The sequence below is a fragment of the Helianthus annuus genome, chromosome 15, assembly GCF_002127325.2.
Source record: "Helianthus annuus cultivar XRQ/B chromosome 15, HanXRQr2.0-SUNRISE, whole genome shotgun sequence".
Lineage (NCBI taxonomy): Eukaryota > Viridiplantae > Streptophyta > Magnoliopsida > Asterales > Asteraceae > Helianthus > Helianthus annuus.
The window spans coordinates 80,372,756-80,394,298 of NC_035447.2; the positions used below are offsets into that span (position 1 = coordinate 80,372,756).

Consider the following 21,543-nt stretch of genomic DNA (forward strand, 5'->3'; position numbering starts at 1 on the left):
CATTCGAAGAACAGACTCAGTCTTTTCGGCCCATCATACAAAAGCAACAGCACCTCCGGTGCCGTCGAAGTTCACGGGCTTGCAGTCGAGGAACTGCTTGTAAGTGCACCCTGCACATACGTTAGAATATACAAATGGTATTAGCGAACGTGCTAAAAATATCCAAATGCATCGTAGTATGTCTCAACGACTTAACATTACCATGAGGTGGATTGTTATTACCGTTGTTGTTCGAATTACTTCCGTTGGTTCTTCCTTGTGAGGCTGCATACTGCGCAATGGCGGCAGCAATGATCTGTTGGAGTTCTGCCTCGTTGGCAGGCATGCGTGTATGGCGTCTTAGAGGCATCTTCTAAAAGATGTGTTCACGTTGGTCAGGTCATAGTAAGTAAAGTGTACGTATGTATTCAACAATATCAACACCTAACATCTCATGTTATAAATAAATCAACCACATAACATTTCATGTTATAGAACATAAACAGTTAATCCAACATCACATATAATGAGAATACTGCGATTGCACTGTCATAAATCAAGACCACAATGTAAGGTTTACAAGTTCTCAACTGTATCGTACATCATCAATGACTAAGGGCCACATCGCCCTAGTCCAAACTAGCTAATCAGTGATAACAACAACCAATATACAAATCATCAAAAATCATAATCATCCAAAATGCGGTCTCCAAAAAGGCTGTATAGTCTGCACAATCGCGGTCCTCTCATCAAAAGTCTACCCGTGTCGTACAAAAAGGCCTAAGCTGATGGCAGTGGAGGAGGGGGAAAACAAGAAAAGAGTAAACGTCACATATGAAGCCAGTCCTACTCCATAGCACGATGAGAGCGCATCAAGTATGCTATCTGCTTCTCAGGAGTCCAAAAACGAGCGACAGAATCGGGTGAAAATGGACGCGGAGGGTGTGATACTGCAGGTGGGGTCTGGCAATGGCACGGTGGTCGCTGAGCTCTCTCCAGCTCCTGTACGTGACGGGTCAGCGCCTCCTGCTGTATCATGAAAGATCTGAGAATATCCTCCGCAGAATACCCCACATGATATGGGTGATACGGATCAGATGGTGGCATAATGGGGGACATAGTTCAAAGGAACGGCTTACCAGATGGAGCGAAGGATGGTACAATAAATGGTGCAACAGTGGGAATAACAGTATGATGAGAAATCTGGGGCACAAACTGATCTCCTCCTGTCATGAAAGGTGTATGACCAAACGGCTGACGAGATGAACCCTCCCCAGGACGTGGTGGAGGTATGTCCTGAAGAAATGTGATAGGTAAGTCTGTGCGGTGAACATCTGTGATATGTGTGGGAAGCAAAGGAACATCAATAGGAACTGAAACAGGGGCTGAAACGGGGGCTACAGGGGGCGTAACAGGTACCACGAAAGGTGGGAAATCATCGTCATCATCTATCCACCCATTGCGGGTGTGAGCGTATCGTGGATCAATATGGGTCGCAAAAGGTGCACGGTCGAACATCACCGGCACTGGATCAGGAAGAGGTGCAACAACAGGATCCTCTAACAAAAGTGGGGCATCAACAGGAGCATCAACAGCAACATGATCACCCACCAATGGCGAAGCAACAACAGGATGATCATCAACAGGTATGTCATCAATGAAAGGATCAACAACAGGTGCATTGGCATGAACAGGGTCATGCTCTAATGCGGGGTCAGGAGCAACAACTGGCTCAGGGGCCACAGCAGGCTCCGGATCAACAAACTCCATGTCAAAGTCAGCTGGGTCAGCAAACACAGGATCGACAGGGGCTACAGGATCCTCCAGGGGCTGGTCTAAATGAATAAACTCAATGTCATGGTCTGGATCAAAACCAGGTGGAAAAACAGGATCTGAATCATCATCAACATCATGATCAAACTCAAAGCTATGGGCGGGAACCGGTGCAGCTGATGACGCCATGTCCGGGTCGGTGTCGTGTGAATGGTGCTGCACTCCCTGGGTGTGCGAAGGTGCGGATGCCACAGACTCAAAGGAGTCTGGAACAGGTGAATGAACGGGAGCCTCCTCTGCAGGAGCATCAGCAAGGAGTAGGATATCATCAGCAGCAATATGGGCCTCGCCCTCAAGTGGGTCCTCCTCAAATAGATCGACATCTTCGTCATAGACAACGTCGAGGGGCATATCAACAACGGGATATGCTGCAAGGGGCACAGGAGCAGGGATCACCACGAGTGGTGAGTCCCCAGCGAGATGGCCATCAGCAGGCTCTGCTACGACATCAGGCAGCGCAAAGGGCTGGAAGTCGTCATCATCTGTGCTGGTAGTATCGGAAGTGTACACCTCGTGCTCCGATGAAACTAGGTCGTCTGATACTATAGCCATGGGATCTGTAGTGTCTGACTCTCCAGTACCTGATGAAGGCATGACGTCTGTAACACGAACACACATAAACACAAACAATCAATCATATAATCAAATAAGCATGTTAGTCACCAATAAGCAAGCAAGCCTTTCTTCCTAGTCCCACTAGACTAACCTCCCAGCCTCTCAGACCGAACCTCCTAGTCTCTCAGACTACTCTCCCAGCCTCTCAGACTGAACCTCCTAGTCTCTCAGACTAATCTCCCAGCCTCTTAGACCGAACCTCCTAGTCTCTCAGACTACTCTCCCAGTCTCTCAGACTGAACTTCCTAGTCTCTCAGACTAACTCCCAGTCTCTCAGACTGAACTTTCTAGTCTCCCAGACTACCCTCCCAGTCTCTCAGACTGACTCCCTAGCCTCTCAGACCAGAACCTCCCCAACCTCTCAGATTAGCCCCTCAGTCTCCCTGACTGAATCCCTAAATTTTGAAAAATGTGCTCATACTTTTTGTTTGTAAAAATGTTTTGTATCCGGGGTCTGGACGTAATGTATGCAATGTAAAAATGTTTTCATGAGAGCCCTAGTGATCATAGTCTAGACTCGAGAAGGAATCCTAGTTCGCTATGATCAAAGCTCTGATACCAAGCTGTCACACCCTGGCTTTGCGGAAGCGTGGGTTTATTTGGTGTGACTTCTTAATACCATAGCTTAATCACAACAAAGCTATATGAAAATAAAACCGTGATAATCATCCGTTACTCCAAGTTTTAAAAGTAAAATACCACAACATTGTTTTCAAACGTCGACACATGCAACGAAAATACAACACAACAAAATGAAATCTTGTTCGAAAGACGCAACCACAGACATGAAATAAACACAGCTTAAGACTTGTGACTCGTCCAAGTAAAAGCCACAACCCCTAAACTTGGATGACATCAAACTTCTTACGCAGCTTGAAAACGTAGCATACCTCGCCAGATCCCTAATTCCCTTAAATACATGCAAGTTGAAAAATCAACAAAAATGTTGAGCGAGTTCATGTGTAAGTGAGTATGTAAAACCTTTGTAATATGAAAATCCCTGGTATGTAGCAAATAAGGAAATAAAGAGATCACCAATGGTTTGCAAGGCCATTGATATGTGTGAAGTGCAGTAGGAAGACTGAAACCTAGCAGATTTTTGCGTCGGGCTCAAAGTCACCCCGAGGTCCGTTCTGTTGGGCCTGGAGTTGGGCTAGCTACACCCAGATAGATCTACCGCTAATGACCCTCGGTCCTACAATGAGGATTAATGGCCTCCAGTTTCCGCCTATCCACTCACATGATATAAGTAGTAACCCTCTTTACGCTAACCATACCATGTAAAAAGTATTCGTAATCATAGTAACATGTATTTCACCCTCGAAGTATAAAAACTGAAAACAGTTAAGAGAAAAGGGGGACATGAACTCACTGAAGTGCGTCTCGAAATAGTCAATCCCAATCAACCTGCTGCGTGACGACCTACACGTACTAACTTTTATTAGATGGACGGCCATGCCTTGGCTTAAGGTTTAACGTTTTTGGGAAACAGTTAGGCAACTATTTCGTATTTACACTTCTTAATTATTTAATAATTATATTCCTTCCCAAGGATGGGGGTATTAATACATGTACGTTTTTATAACTCCCAAAAATATATTCTTAAGTCTCACTTAATAAATATATATTAAATCACTTGTCTAAAATGTTCCATCTCTAAAATATACATATTTTTCCCCAAAAATATTATATTTTACTCCATACAATTTCCGAAATAATACTTTTATCAAAATACGCATTTAAGAGTATTTTCCGAAAATACATAAGTTACATTTTAGAGTTCGTGTGGTAGTAATAATACCGGGGTAACTTAAATATTTGTTGTGAGGGCGTTGGTATTATTTTGGAAGTCGTTACTTCATAATATTTTTCAAGTAATATTATTTTTATCCTAAAAATAATTTATATATATATAGTTCACAAAATAATCATAAAATCACACAAGCGTTTTACTATGAAATATATATTCCAAATATATATTTAACAAGTTTTATTTACGAAAATCCACCTCCGACACTTGGAAATTTTGTAATAAAAATCATGGCGAATTTTATTTTGAAAAACAAGTTAAAAATATATTCATAACACTTGTCACAAAAATATTTCCAAGTGTTATATTTCTGGAAACATTTCGCCAGAGTTTCCTCTGTAACTGGAGGTGGCCACGCTTACTAGCGTATCATTTTCTTTTAAAGATTCAATCAAACAATTTTCCAACAATCAATATTCAGTCTTCAAACATCAAACTAGTCAAAAATGAGCATAAATTGCAAACTCATGAACTTGTAGGTTTTGTAAAAATATGTAGTAACTTTCCAACATATTTAGTAGATCTTTCCATCTTTAAAAATAAAATCAGTTTCTTGAAAACTTTATTTTTAAAGAATATGTAACTTTACAACTTCTAGTCAAAATTACGAAAATATTTCTGTGTTAAATCCTTTTGTCACACAAGTGTTTACACACTTGCTTGTTCACAAAAATGCTTTTAGTTTATGAAAAGTCCGGGTTCTAAACAAGACTTGTATATTACACTTGGTTCTTTTGAAAAACCACTTGTAGATCTTTAGATCTACTAGTTTAGAACTCTATTTCATAAGAAAAATCACTTTTACACAAGTTCATGTTTATGTAGGGAAAGGTTCATCATCTTTCAACTTTCATACTTAACATATTGCTAGTTCATGTTCAATGAACATGATCTAGCATGGTTAGATGGCGATCCGTTCCACTACTAGCAACTAACAACATAAAATAATCATATCTAAACAAGATTCACAAGATTTACACCATTTGTTTCTCTTTAACCAACTAGTGCATCTTTCATTCAAGACTTTTAGTTTGGATCTTTAGTGTTCTTGATTTTTATCCGTTAACTCTCTTATTAACCACTTTAAACATGTACAAGAGAGTGTTTAGAAGCACTTACTACTAGCTCGTGGCTAGGGAAGAATCAAGGCGTAAACAAGGTGGATAAAAGCAACGTAGTGAGGTTCTTGAGATTCCGAAAGCACCGGGTTTGCTTGAATGATACCTTGCACCTTTGTGTGTAAGTGGTTTAGCTAGATCATGACTTGATGACGGTGGTGGTGGTGATAGTGTTCTCGGCCAAACACTAGGAGAAGAAGGAGAGAGAGCAAAATTCTTGTGAAGTGTTTTGGTGAATGGAATGCTTACCCCTTAAACATTCTTATAGACCACAACCTCTAAAACCATGGTGTAATGTGTTTGCAAGATATTAAAAATCAACAAATAAAATAATCAAGATTGGTGGAGGGTGTCCCCACATGGGGAACCGATCGGATGGGGGGGGGGTTTATGGTTTGTTTTCAAATGTATAGTTAAGTGATTAGTTATGTTAGTTAGGAATTCAAGTTAGTTACTAGTGTGTTATGTAATATAACGGGTGTTAGGGTGTTCGGGGACCCTAACTAGCTCATAAAAGGATAAACAATGTCATTGACAATATTTTTATGTTCCGGGTAAAGTTCGGTTGTTCGGTTGGATATTGATCCGTTAAAGTGCTAAATAAGCATTTAAAGCGTCTCTAATAGTGTTTTTAGTGACACAGTTAATTCCCGACACTTTGGAAAGTGTCTAGTATTATTTTCCCATGTTTTTGCACTTCACTAGTTAAGTTAAATGCTGAATTTTGTAATAGAGTGCAGAATTTTGTAGTTAAAGCATGTTTTAGGCACATCCGGTCACTATAACTATCACCTAGTGACGCAGTTCTACAATCCTCACCTCCCTACACTCCCTACTAATGCAGTAATCTATTCCCGGCTCATACTGGCCTCAGAGACAGTGTCTGTCTAGTGCTGGCTATGTCAGCATGTTACTGGGTTATCCGTTCATTGTGCTAACTGTGCTTCTGGTGCATCAAGTTTGTCACTATAATTCTGTGTAATAATGGAGTGACAACAATAATGTATGATGCATGGATAAGTATGTGTCAGAAATCAAGTAGCAGTTTAACCACAATTGTGAGCACAGTAATTAAGCATTAATTAAATATTAATTAATTCGTACGGATACCTGTTTTGGTGAGGGTTGTCACATAGTCCTTCTTAAGTACTTAAGAATGTTCTTCACTGCAGCCCAGTGACTCTCTCCTGGATTATATTGATATCTACTCGTCATGCTAAGAGCATACGAGACATCAGGTCTGGTACATAACATGGCGTACATGATGGAACCGATAGCAGAAGCATATGGAACTCTTTCCATTTTCTTATTTTCCTCTTCGGTCTTAGCACACTGCTCGCCATTAAGAATGGTTCCATGTGCCATGGGCAAGAGCCCCCTTTTTGAGTCTTGCATTGAGAAGCGTCGTATGACCTTATCAATATATGTACTTTAACTTAAACCTAATAACCGCTTTGATCTATCTCTATAAATCTTTATTCCTAGAATATAAGCGGCTTCACCAAGATCTTTCATTGCGAAACATTTTCCCAACCAAGCCTTAACTTCTTTTAGCATAGGGATACTGTTTCCAATGATTAGTATGTCATCTACATACAGAATTAGAAAAGTGATATAGCTCCCACTAGATTTCTTGTAAACACACGGTTCATCTTTGTTTTTAATGAAGCCAAACTCTTTAATTTTCTGATCAAAACGAAGATTCCAGCTGCGAGATGCTTGCTTCAATCCATAGATGGATTTATTTAGCTGGCACACCTTATTAGGATTATTTGGATCGACAAAACCTTCAAGTTGAACCATATAGACATCTTTAAGTAAGTGTGCATTAAGGAACGTGATCTTGACATCCATTTGCCATATCTCATAGTCATAATATGCAGCAATGGCAAGTAGAATTCTAATAGACTTAAGCATGGCTACTGGCGAGAAAGTTTCCTCATAATCAATTCCTTGAGTATGAGTGAACCCTTTTGCTACAAGCCTTGCTTTGTAGGTTTGCACATTTCCATCCATATCGGTCTTCTTCTTGAAGATCCATTTGTTTCCTACAATCCGACCTTCGATAGGAAGATCAACCAAATCCTAGACTTGGATTGCATCTCTGCATTCATGGCTTCTTACCATTTCTTGGATTCTGAATCCAACATTGCAGCTTTGTAAGTATCAGGTTCAGCTTCATCAATCATGAAGATATCGTCATACCTTTCAGGGGCAAGACGATCCCTAATACTTCTTCAAACACTTGGTGTTTCTGTTGTTTCTTGAGTCCTCTCAGGCTGAACTTCAACAACTGGATCAGTTACTTCTGGTTTTGTCTGAACAACTGGTTCAGTTACTTGTGATTCTCGAATTTCTTCAAGATTCACATGGTTTTCTCCAATCCCTCTTGCCAGAAGCTCTTCCTCCAAGAAAGTGCCTCTGCGTTTAGTGAAAATCTTATTTTCAGTAGGGTGGTAGAAAAGGTAACCGATCCTTTTAGCGTATCCGATGGAAACCACTTTTTTGCCTCTGGGATCTAGTTTATTCGAAGATTCTAGAGTGACATAAGCGTTACATCCCCAGGCCCCGAGATAGGATACTTTTGGTTTCTTTCCATGCCATATCTCATAAGGCGTTTTGTCAACCTTCTTCGTTGGAGCTATATTCACAAGTTTTGCGGCAGTTTCCAGAGCATAACTCCAAAAGGAGCATGGGAGGGTTGTTCGACACATCATTGATCGAACCATATCTAATAGAGTTCGATTTCTCTGTTCAGACACACCATTATGTTGTGGCGTTCCAGGTGGAGTGAGCTGTGAAACTATTCCACAATCCTTTAGATAGTCGATGAACTCCTGACTAAGATATTCACCGCCTCGATCTGATCGAAGCATCTTAATAGTTCTATTTAGCTGATTCTCTACTTCATTTTGGTACTCCTTGAACTTTTCAAATGCCTCATGTTTATGCTTCATAAGATAAACATAACCATATCTACTGAAATCATCAGTGAATGTAACAAAGTATCTTTCTCCATGTCTTAACATTGTTCTGAATGGACCACATACATCTGTATGTACAAGTCCCAACAGATCCTTAGCTCTTTCTCCAACATTTGAAAATGGTGCTTTTGTTAACTTTCCACCTAAGCATGATTCGCATTTGCCAAACGTTTCCGAACCCTTAGAATCTAAGATTTCTGCGGTTTTAAGTTGTTTAACACGGTTCTCGCTTATGTGACCAAGTCTACAATGCCACATTTACGTATCGTTAAAGTCCAACTTATTACGTTTATGTGAGATGTTGCATAATATGTTATTGTTTTGGATTTCTATCTCATAGATTCCATTGTTTGGTTTTGCATCAAAGTAAAATACATCATTAAAATAAGCAGAAATAAATTCACCATTAAAATGATAATTGAAACCTTGTCCATGCAAAGCAGAAACCGAAACAATATTTCTAGTAACACTAGGAATAAAATAAACATTGTTCAAAACAAGTTCTAAACCAGAAGGAAGTAAAAGAACATATTCTCCAATCGCCTTCACAGCAACTCTTTGTCCATTGCCAACATGGACCTCCAAGTCGCCTTGTTTCAGCTTCTAAATCTTTCTTAGTCCCTGCAAAGCATTACAAATGTGAAAACCACATCCTGTGTCAAACACCCATGTTTTGCCAGAAAAAGAAAAGATTTCAATGACATATATACCTGAGGACTCTTCTCCTGAAGCCTTGGCTTGCTTCAGTTCAGCTAAATACTTAGCACAGTTCCTCTTCTAGTGCCCAATTTCATTACAATGAAAACACTTGGCATCCTTCTGAGACTTCTTGTTTGCAACTAATTTGCCTTTGCCCTTCCCTTTGCCCTGATTGCCCTTTTTCTTGGTGTTAGGTTTCTTAACATGACCCTCCTTGATCATCAGCACTGGTGTAGTCTTGCTGGGTATATTCTCCTCAGCAGTTTTGAGCATCTGATGCAGCTCTGCAAGTGTCTTCTCCATCCCATTCATATTGTAGTTCATAGTGAACTGATCATATGACTTAGGTAATGAGTTGAGGATGATATCCCCAGCTAATTCATCACTCAAGGGGGATTCCAGATGAGCCAGGTGATCAACATATGCCTTCATTTTTAGCACATGAGCGCTAATTGATGTACCCTCTTGCATACGAGTGGTTATGAGTGATCTCATCGCATCAAACCTCTCATGACGAGCCTTCTGTTGGAACATTTCAACCAGGTGCTCATTCATCTCATATGCCATCATGTCATCCATGGTCCTTTGAAGTTCAGGAATCATGGATGCTAACATTAAACATGAGACTTTCATAGAGTCATCAAAGTGCTTTGCATAGTTTCTATATGCAACAGTTTGCTGATTGATGGGTTCATCAGGGACTGCTGTTTCAAGAACATACAGTTTGTTCTCTGCCTTGAGAACAATTTTCAAGTTTCGGTGCCAGTCCATGAAGTTGGAGTGGTTCAGTTTGTCCTTCTCTAAGATGGACTTGAGAGAGAATTGGGAGGAATTGTTTTCAGTTGACATCTACAAAATTCAAAATTAATTAATTAGTATTTTATGTTTTTAATATCTTAATTTAATTTTATGACCCAAAAACAAAATTTTAATTAAGATGAGATCCCGATTCATCATATGACAGTGAATTGGCTTAAGCACTATCCACTGGTATGATTATGTAGGTAAACAATGATTGTTAATTGTGTCCACTACACAACTCTCCATTTGGGGTTATCGCTTAAAACGATGCATGTTTAACCCCAACTATGCCCACTTGATGAACAAGTGATGTTTTGTCCTTTACTGTTAACTATAACATCGGCCTATGTTACACAGGAAACGCGATGATTACCTTCTTTCATGATGGACGCCCAGATGCAGGATATAGCACTAACATTTGGGTTCGATTTAGAATGAAGTGTTAACTCGTTAAGGGTGGCATAAAACATCAATTTAAAATTTGGGATTTATTTTAATATTTACAAAAATATTTTGAATAACTCGTAGCATGAGGCGAGTTACACAATTATTTATAAAATCCGATTTTATATAATTCGTGATAATAGAAACTCCTTTCCAAGCTCGCACGATATAGTTTTAAATACCCTATTAAACTATGTCGGTCGTTTTATCGCGAATGATCTTGTTTTAAATATTAATAAAAACCTTTTATTAATTATACTTTTCAGTTTTATAAAACTTGTTTTAATAAAACCGTTGTCTTGATTGTGAAAATTTTATTTATTTTGGGTTATCTAAATTATTTACAATAAATAAAACACAACCACAAAACACAATAAAAAAGCGAATCGAGCCCCTAATAGGTTGGTCGTTTCGTTTTAGCCAGAAACGAAACGAACTAGTCAAAAAGGGTTTCAAAAGCTAATTTTTGAAAGCTCCCACTTGACCCACGATCTCTATCTTCATGGTACCTGTTCGCCATTTATCTTGATCTTGATCTTGTACTCAAAGGATTACATTAATAAAATTGAAAATACAATAAAACCAAATCTATTCTAATCCTGTCTATTACATCGGATCCAATATCCGCAACAAAATACAAATCAAAAATACTATTACATCGGATCCAATATCCGAAAAAAAATACAAATCAAAATAAAACCATAACCAACACAACCATGACAAAGGTCATAACCTAGGGCTCGATTCACATCACAATCCATAGACAACCAAAAGTTTTTGATCTTTTTGTCAAAACAAATAATTTTTTGACAAATAAAACATAGATCCAAATTGAAACTTTACCATCTATATGCATGTAACCGTGGCTCTGATACCACTGTTGGGAATCATGGTATCAAAATATTAGCAGAAGCGATTTATATAATTTACCCAAAGCCGATTATATAAATTTGATTTACTAATCCTATTAATAAATATTCCCAATCAGGATCAAGGTTATACGCGTATAAACAAATAAAAGGAATAAACAACCATAGAGGGTTTTAGTAATCAACCTTTGACGACTACACCGGAATTGTAACACGCGGGTTACAACGAATCCTCACTAGTAGGAAGTTCACAACCGAGCACAAGATACCCGAGAGTAGAACCGGCCAAGAAGGAGGCGGCGGCGATGCTTGGTCGACGGCAAGAGGATGGTGGCCAAGATTAGGAGGGTGGCTAGGGTTTTGTGTTTTATAAAAGTGTGTCTAGAGTTTCCACCTTAAACATCCTTTTATAAAACTCAATCTTACATTAAGGCCCTTTAAGATTATACAATTATAATCCTCTTAATAATAATCTAATTAATATTAAGTCCCTCAGGTTTAAATTATTATTATTTCATAAATAATAATCTACTTACTCGTGAACATATACGATTCGTGTACCAATGTGTAACTCTTCGGATCGTACCGAGTTAGTTACGTTGACTTTAATTAAGGTCGGACATACATATATCCATATCCAATATGACACTCAATAGTTGCTCTTGGATTTTCATTTATACTTTTTCTTGAATGTAGACGCTTCCTATTTGGCATCTGGGATGTCCTTACAAGAAGAGAAGTATCATCGTCTGCACTCTGCATGTCATAGTCAAGTTGTTATTATCTGCCCTCTCTTATGATTCATTGTTGATTAATGATTAATTATTCTTTCATATTGGCTTTGTTACTTTAAATTACTAATGAAGTAAGAGAAACCTTTGGTTTCATCATGTCACTTTTTTTCTTAGTAGTTGAGTTATTCATGTTTTAAAAAGTACCATAGAGATTCACCAATCTCCCTGTCTTTATATTATTTTATTAGTATTTCTCAAAATAGTGGACATGATTTTACCATGTTAGTATATAGTAATGAATTTGATCAATTATTTATATTATTTTATCATTATTTTTTCTAAGAACATTCACAATTAATTCCCTATCTATATCCATATATTTTCAATAAAAACAACTATCTTTTCTCTTTCTTTTTTAATTAAATAACATTTTTATACCTTTATCATTACATTTTCTCTCTCATTCACTCACAACCGTTCTCAGGGCACGACGAGAGAGTGGAGAAGAGAAAAAATGTCGTCACACAAGTGGGACGATGGGGATGAGGACCAACGACCAACCAAGATATGACGTCAAAAGCGGTGGAGAGGGATGAGAATGAAGAGAAACGAAGTAGGCAATATTACAGGAACCCTAACTAATATAGTTTATGCTAATGATATTTCCAATTTAAACTTTTCTAAGGATTGTAAGAAAAAACCCATTGTGCCACATTGCAAGGTTAAGCGCCCAATAACATCGAAGTCACCTCCTCGGTTAGGGCACTGTCTGCAAGTGCGCCATGTACATGTAGCAGTGGGGCACATCTGGTTCTCCCGTTTTGCGTGAGTAGGTAGCGCGTAAGGACAAATGCTGTGCGCCAGGTAGGTACTAACATGTGGCACATGACTTTTGTTATTTGGTGTTTTAGTACGACATGTAACACCACCCGTAGTGGGGTTTTTTTGGCATTTTCCCCCAAAAAAATACCCAAACACGCCTACCAACCGCCCCAGTGGGTGTTTTTTAAAAAAAAAAAAAAAGAAATTCGACTGACGTGCTTTTTTTAACGCCTTCAATGTTTTCTTTGGCCAATACCGTTTTTTGATTTAATTCTATTACATCTCTTTTAACATAATGTCTCACAATGCCTACATGCTGACTGGACCGTCACATGACGCAAAACGCTCAACGGTTTTCCCTCTCGCACTACACATGATCTAAGGACAAATGCTGACCACGTAGGATACACATGTATATGGAATGACGTGTGCCACGTAGACATGCATTCAAGCGACACATGGCTTCATTGATTGGAGTTTTTGTACGACACAAAAGGGCAAATCCTAGCCACTTGGGACACAACGTATGAAATGATGTGGCCGCGTGGGTGCATATGTCTGTGTAGCACGTGGCTTCTGCTTATTGGCTGTCTTGGCACGTAAGGCCAAATCTTAGGCCATGTAGGACACATGTGCATGAAATTTGTGCACTAGGTTGGCGTGTATGTAAAATTGTAAATCTAAAAATTTGGTTCAATGACTATTTCAGTGTTAAAAAAAGGCAGATAATTTGTTGGTTAACATGGTTGGTTTGGTGATATTTCCTTACTCTTAACATGTGATTTGGTGGAAAAAGGTTTCCTTTAACCTAACAAAATTAACTTTCATTTTAAGACTAGAAAATCTTATTCTTTGATTAACACCACAAATAACAATACAATGATCCTTGAGGTTGGGAGGATATTAACTAAACTTAAGCACAAAGACGAATCACAAGTCTTGTGATTAATTCGCTAACAATATACAAGACTGATTTACGTGCGACGATACAAAAATATGATACCACAACTTTAATCAGAATAACCTTGAACTTGTGAGGATGTATGGGATGATACGATTACATAAGTGCAAATTTAGACAACTCACTGGTTGTTTCAAGTTTCAACAGTGGCGAAGGATGAAATTTCCGACCGGGGGGTCGAAAACGTATGTACCAAAAATTTCTATAAAACCGGAGGGTCAAAAACGTATATACCCAAAAATTTCTATACGAAAACTACATGCTCTCCACTACTGAGCGAAAAGTTCCGGGTGTCGGCCGCCTCCTCCTGCCCCCACAAAGCTACACCCTTGAGTTTCAACACGCCGCGACAAGTCCTTGTGGTTGAGTTTCAAGGTATATATTGAAGTGCACGATCCATTTAGTACCATCGTCCGACTATATAGTCCCATTGCTTTCCAATTTACATTAGTTGTGATTACAATCTTGATATACTTGTTGCAAGATTGAACCACTTCATTTTTACTTTCATAATTCATATGCCGGGAAGTAACATTGCATAACAAAATATTGTAAATCTGAACAAACTAAATGAAAAATACAAGGGCTAATCAAGATTCATGAGGTATAATGTACATATTATTGATATTTTTAACATTTACAATATACACAAGTTTATTAATGTCCTGAAGACGTATATTATATATGTTGAATGAACTTTTTACATAAAAGAAAGGGCTTATATAATACTAATTAAAATTCGCTACCAAAAAATACCCTAGAGGATATAGTCACCAGCACTTTAGTGCTTTAAAGAAGCTAATGAAGAAAAAACTTCCACTTGATTGATAAAATGTACATCGTGAATCAATGGGTTACCTGTTCGTTGTGGAGGAGAACCTGTGTAGTAACAAAGCGAATCCCGTTCCTCGGTTGATTTCTGCGAATATAGCGAGAAATATATATAAGTACCCGATCATCTTAAGGAGCTAGAAAAAGTGCAACTAAAAGCAATATATATATATATATATATATATATATATATATATATATATATATATATATACATGTATGTAGAGGCCAGTTCTACAAATAAGCGTTCGAAGAAGAAGCCACCCGGACGTGGCACATGTATTTTGTGGCACATGTATTTTAAGTAAGAGATATATGTGTCCAAATGATTTAAAGTTATAATTACGCGTCATGTTCATATAATTACACATTGTTATTTAACATGAACTAGTGGTATGAAAACCGGCGCGTTGCGCCGGTAGCTGTTTGATGCTACGCGATAGAAATTTAATTGGTATCGCTTCATCTCGTTATATTACAGCATCGATGCTCGTTGTAGCAATTGAAAAAGGAAAAATAAAAAAAATGAAATCGTGATATGACCAAAAGAATATCAACGTGTGATCTACATCGATTCAAAACAATTATATGATAGGAATCGGTTTGGTTTTATCAGGGTACCATCACAATACTGGCATGAACTCATATACTATATCTAAACAAACAAAAGGTACAACGAAACGCATGAAAAAATTAAACAAAGTTACGAATTTAGTTTTTTTAATTATATAGCATACAGAAAAGTTAAAAAAAAAAAAGATGTCACGTGGCAACTTCTTAGTGGGCCAACCGCCACACGGCAACTTCTTAAGGCTTGGGTTGGGGACATTGCTCGACATGTGGCGAGAGCAGGATCCAAAAGCTTAAGGTGAAAAATGAGGGGTGTGGTGTGGCGTGTCTTAGCTTGGTGTGGCCAGCCATGTGAATTTTTTTTAGTTAAAGTAGCCAACCAAAGTTAGCCATATTGAACCAGCCAACCAAAGTCAGCCAAGTCACCCTGCCCCCGCCCCCTCCCCCCGCCCCCCGCCCCACACCTAGCTGAATATCCATGCCAAAGAGGCAACGCCAACCCGGAGTGGAGCAGCTAGCGTTAAAGGACATCCCCCGCCCCAACCAACGCCCACTCCCCACAGCCTAAGCCTAATGTGTCTATCATTGTTCATGGCTTAGCGCTTGTTAGTATATCTTACAAAATTCAAAAGTCTTACAATTTACGTATCAATATTTCTATTTTATTGCAATTTAAGTCCACCAAACTAACCCATCTACCATATGTAAACAAACAAAATGTACAACGAAACACATCAAAAAATTAAACAAAGTTACGAATTTTGTTTTTTTAATTATATAGCATACAGAAAAGTTAAAAAAAAAAGATGTCACGTGACAACTTTTTAGTGGGCCAACCGCCACACGGCAACTTCTTAAGATTGCGGGGAGTGGAGGGGCTTGGGTTAGGGGCATTACTCGACATGTGGCCATGTGAATTTTTTTTAGTTAAAGTAGCCAACCAAAGTCAGCCATATTGAACCAGCCAACCAATGTCAGCCAAGTCACCCTGCGCCCCGCCCCCCGCCTAGCTGAATACCCATGCCAAAGAGGCAACGCCAACCCGGAGTGGAGCAGCTGGCGTTAAAGAACATCCCCGCCCCAACCAACGCCCACTCCCAACAGCCTAAGCCTAATGTGTCTATCACTGTTAATTGTGTTTGTTTTTTAATAGAGTAAACTGCCATTTTGGTCCCTGTGGTTTGGCCAGTTTTGCCACTTAGTCCAAATCTCAAACTTATTACATCTGGGTCGCTGTGGTTTGCATTTTGTTGCCATTTTAGTCCAAAATCCAAAAACCCTCCATTTTGACTGTTGAAAACTGGTTATTTTGTCCTTTAGTGCAGGGGCATTTTGGTCCATATTAATTTATTATAACATTTCAATAATTAATAACATAATCTTCAAGAACATCATCAAACATCATCATCAAAACCCAGAAAATCAAGAACATCTTCAAGAAAATAAAGAACCCAGAAAATCATCATCTTCAAGAATATCATCAAAACCCAGACATCGTTCATCTTCAAACATCATCATCAAAACCCAGAAAAATTACAAAAATCAACATACGATTTCTGAACAAAAATAAATAGACAAAAAAACACAAGATGAATTACCATTCTCCTTCTCATTAATCTCTCCAGAGCTCACATCCGATTTCTGAACAAAATCCGATTCGATTACTGAACAAAATCAACAAACCAACTAGTTCAGTACAAATCAACAAAACCCAGAAAAATTACAAAAATCAACAAACGATTACAAATCCGATTTCTGAACATCCATTGTATTTGTGAGCATCATCAAAACCCAGAGATGCAGATTCAAGTAACCACCAGATTCAAGTAACAAAAACCAATCCAAAAACACAAGATTTCTGGTGGTTACCTAATGTAACTTGAATCGGATTCAAGTACCCTCAGAAATCAAATCGGATTTCTGGTGTTACTGTTCAGAAATCAAATCCGATTCAAGTACCCTCATCACCATCTCGTCAAGCACCACCACCTGTCACCACCACCACCCCCCTCTCGCCGCCAAGCACCACCACCACCGCCGCCGTTCTTGCCCATCTCTCTCCTCCTCCGAAGAAGACGATCTATTAAACCCTTGAGGATGAACTTGTGTAGCAGTGGCAAAACACGATAAATCCCCAATAAGTGACCGTTTGGCTCGATTAGGAACAAGAGGGTTTCTGGAATTCGTGCTGGACGCCAGATCTGGTTTTCTTTTCAGCTGCAAGACCTTTGACGATGTTAGAACCCCAGATCGATATGGGTTTTAAATTCGACTGTGCATTGTTGTTTTTAGCCCTTAACGGCACTCGATTCTCATCGGAGTACTTTGCTGATTGCTTCAATCTGTTCTCCGATGATGATTTGGTTTCTCCCATTTGAAAAACTTAATGGGCAATTCGTCGAACAAGTTGTGTGCACGTCGGAAAGCTGGGGAAATTTCCAGGTTGATTGGGAGTGGTGGTGGTGGTGGTGGATGGTAGTTGTTGGTGGTGGAAAAATGTAGAGAGTGGGGGTAGAGAGAGAGGATGCAGGTTCTATATAATTTTAGAGAGAGAGAGAGAGAGAGAGAGCGCACAGTTGTATGTTGAGAGAGAGATATTTATTATAATTGAGTTATAATAAAAAGATAATAAATCTAAAGTGACCATAATGCCCCTGAGGGTAAAGACAAAATAGCAGGTCATTAATGGGAAATCTGGTCAAATTTGAAATTTGGACTAAAATGGCAACAAAATGCAAACCACAGGGACCCAGATGTAATAAGTTTGAGATTTGGACTAAAGTGGCAAAACTGGCTAAACCACAGGGACCAAAATGGCAGTTTACTCTTTTTAATATATATATATATATATAATATATAGATAATAATATGGTCACAAAACATTATAATCAACATATTTTCATATATTAATTAGCAAAAACTTAATGGTGAATATATGCTACTATTCAACTTTTTACTACTTGGATTGCTTTATGTACATGTAAGTTAAAGCTCCATTGCATTACTTTATTTTTTATCAACTAAACATTTATTAATTTTATCTTTCTTTTCTTACAAAATAATCTTTATGGTTTAGTTAGAATTTTGACCCTAAAGATGGATATTATCTCACTATAGTTTGTGTGGTTAACCTTAATTATGTATACGCTTACAAGTCTGGCACAATATGCGGGTTCTCGGTACTATTATTATTATCTGGGTTAAAGTTTTTTAGTTTTTAACGATAATGTTTTATGTTTTCGGTCAAAATTTTGGGAGTTATTTGCAATGTGCGTGTGTGGTTCAATGTTTTCACATCTATTTTTTGTGGTTTAACGACTCATCGCAGTGTGTGAGTCATAAGTCGACTTAGTTAATATTTTATATGTTTTATGTTTTTGCCATTTTTTTCTGACTTAACACTGCAATGCGCGTGTGGTTCAACGTTTTTCGTCTACTTTTTGTTCGGTTTAGAAGTCCCGCCGCAAAGTGCGGGTCGTAAATACTAGTGTATATAATTACATATATATATATATATATATATATATATATATATGAATGTATGATTATAATCAATAGTACATGAACACTTTTTAAAGACAAAAAAATGTTTTTTCTTATAAAATGCAACACTATACTTGAATTTCTTGATTTTATTGTAAGTATTTTAAAAATATAATAAAATATATAAGATATATTTGATATTTAAAAAACTGGTGAAACTGGATTTAACCCAAATATCAACAATTAGGGTTATTCCAGTTTTACAATTTCAATCGTTTTTTAGTTTCCTATTAATTATGATCTTGTCATCACCTCAATTTTAACTATTTTTTTAACTACAAATTTGGATCACTGACGGACCACTGGATATCATCGTGTCACGAGCAGAACCACCTGATCATATCCATCTCCACTAGGCATAATGTCTATACACCAATTCAGGAGGAAACCTAATAAATATGGGAAAACCCCCCTTGTGAGAATCAAACCTAGAACCAGAACCTATTGGCCCCAAAGTCTTATCCCACTCTCACGCTTCACATGTAATTTCCACTATTAATTTGATCCGACCTATATATATATACACACACACATTCACGAACCTTATCCGTAATGATCATGTTGAGAATTTCACTTCTTCCATCAAGATTTTCTTGGCTGCAAACAGGAGAATTGAACAACATGAACACGAGAATCAAACCCGAGTAACAATATATCTTTTACAGAGATTGCCAAAGAAATTCCACATGAATGAAAATTTTAAAAACAATATGAACCAACCTGTGTGCATTGGTGCATTTGAAGGGCTTAACGAGTTCTCGAGGGACAGTCATTCTGGGACGACGAGGCTTTGGCCAAACCGGCGTATCATTTCTTTCTCTTCCTCCATAACCATTCTTGGTTGTTTTACCTTCAACAAGATTGTTCTTCACTACAAAATGATGCATATTTTGCATATCAAAACATTATAATCACGCGGTTTCTGAAGCGCGAAAAGAGTTAAACTTTAACAATTTAAGAAGATGTTAAGTTTAAGAATGGAGTGAGGAAGGTAGAGAGTAGAGGTAGCAATTTACTTGGTGAGGAGTGGTTTTAGGGCTGGTCTTGACTTGGCTATTTAAGTTTTCCTGGTTTTTTTGTGATTAATTACATCTTTGCCTTAATAAATAAACTAATTTTGGACCAAGTAAATTTGAACTCATTTATAGCATGCAAAAAAAGAAAAAGAAAAACATATCTTTGTGTATGTGAATTTAAAAAAGCTGCATACTAAACGGAGTTAATCATATACACGTTTAAAAGGGTTTAAACGCGATACCATAATCAAAATTATACTTATGATTGTTTAGTTATTTAATTAAAATACTTATAAAAATTATGAAATATGACTGACTGCCTACTTAAACAATTGTTATCATTCACTCAATAGAACACTAGTAGCAGAACTTGACCAAAAGGTCCGTGGAGGCGAAAAGTCATGGGACCCAAAATATCTTTTTCCTGTCACTATATGTTGGGTTATATGTTCGAGTCGGCTATTAGATTCGGGTCGGGCCAAACAATAATAACTTTAAATAAAATTAAATAATCTTCATTCATTTAAAGGACTCGTTCTTATACATAAAAAAAACTAAATTGAACCCTCAAGTTTCATTTATATAAATACTAGTTTCAGACTTTATTTAAACTCACTTAAAGTTTAAAAACAATTATAAAAAATTACCAATAGCCCTATTCTTCATGTTTTTTTTAACTCAATACGAAAATATGTATATTTTTTGGACAAGAAACTTGGCAGGGGTAGAGAAAATTTAGGCAAAATAATTGGCGGGACGAACCAATATAATTTTAGAAATTTCGGATGAAAAATCGAAAAAATTACATTACTAACTGAAACATTGACGGGAGCAGGTGCACTCTCTTACCCCTTAAAAGCTCTGCTCCTGTATAACACCATTTATCATCATTTATTACATCCAAAAATTAATTTCGATATATATATATATATATATATATATATATATAGAGTAGAAGTTGGGTGTAAAGTCTATTTTTCCTAGAAAGTCTAGGAATGAATAAGAATTGGACATGTGTCATTGAGTGATTTTAAGTAGAAGGGCTATCATGTAATTTCACATTTTAATTTTATTTTTGGAATGTATCTTCATTAACTAAAATTCCATGATTTTCGGAATTTTTATTATTTTCGAATTCAAATCTGGAAGTCAATGTGTTCATTAACTAAAATTCCATGTCACATTACATCGCATATTCCATTGTTCAGAAGATTACTGAAATTTATCAGCATGTTCTTGGTGCTGTGTTTTAACAGTTTACAAGGCTAAGGTTAATTTTTTATAGATCCCACAATATAAAGATGGTAAAACACAGGGTATGAATCTGATTGCTGTTAAAACACAACTGTATGAATCTGAATGCTAAAACACAAGTGTATGAATCTGCTTGCTGTTAAAACACAACTGTATGAATCTGTTTGCTGTTTAAACACAACTATATGAATCTGAATGCTAAAACACAGCTGTATGAATCTGCTTACTGTTAAAACACATCTGTATGAATCTGGATGTTAAAACACATCTGTATGAATTTGCTTGCTGTTAACACACATCTGTATGAATCTGTATGAATCTGGATGTTAAAACACATCTGTATGAATCTGCTTGCTGTTAAAACACAACTGTATGAATCTGCTTGCTGTTAAAACACATATGAATGAATCTGGATGTTAAGACACATCTGTATGAATCTGCTTGCTGTTAAAACACATCTGTATGAATCTGCTTGCTGTTAAAACACATCTGTATGAATCTGTTTGCTGTTAAAACACATCTGTATGAATCTGAATGCTAAAACACAACTGTATGAATCTGTTTGCTGTTAAAACACATATATATATATATATATATATATATGAATCTGGATGCTAAACCACAACTGTATGAATCTGCTTGCTGCTAAAACACAACTGT

At 37.4% G+C, this 21,543-nt stretch overlaps 1 protein-coding gene across 1 annotated transcript; it reads right to left on the reverse strand.

The window, feature by feature from the left end:
* Nucleotides 1-14,389: 14,389 nt before the first annotated feature.
* On the reverse strand, nucleotides 14,390-19,628 carry LOC110909896. Its single transcript, XM_022154629.2, has 3 exons — nucleotides 19,334-19,628; nucleotides 19,156-19,210; nucleotides 14,390-14,588 (listed from the first exon to the last, which is right to left on the reverse strand). Exons 1-3 carry the CDS (start codon nucleotides 19,507-19,509, stop codon nucleotides 14,451-14,453), a joined length of 369 nt encoding a protein of 122 aa, XP_022010321.1. The 5' UTR covers nucleotides 19,510-19,628; the 3' UTR covers nucleotides 14,390-14,450.
* Between the last annotated feature and the right edge of the window lie 1,915 nt (nucleotides 19,629-21,543).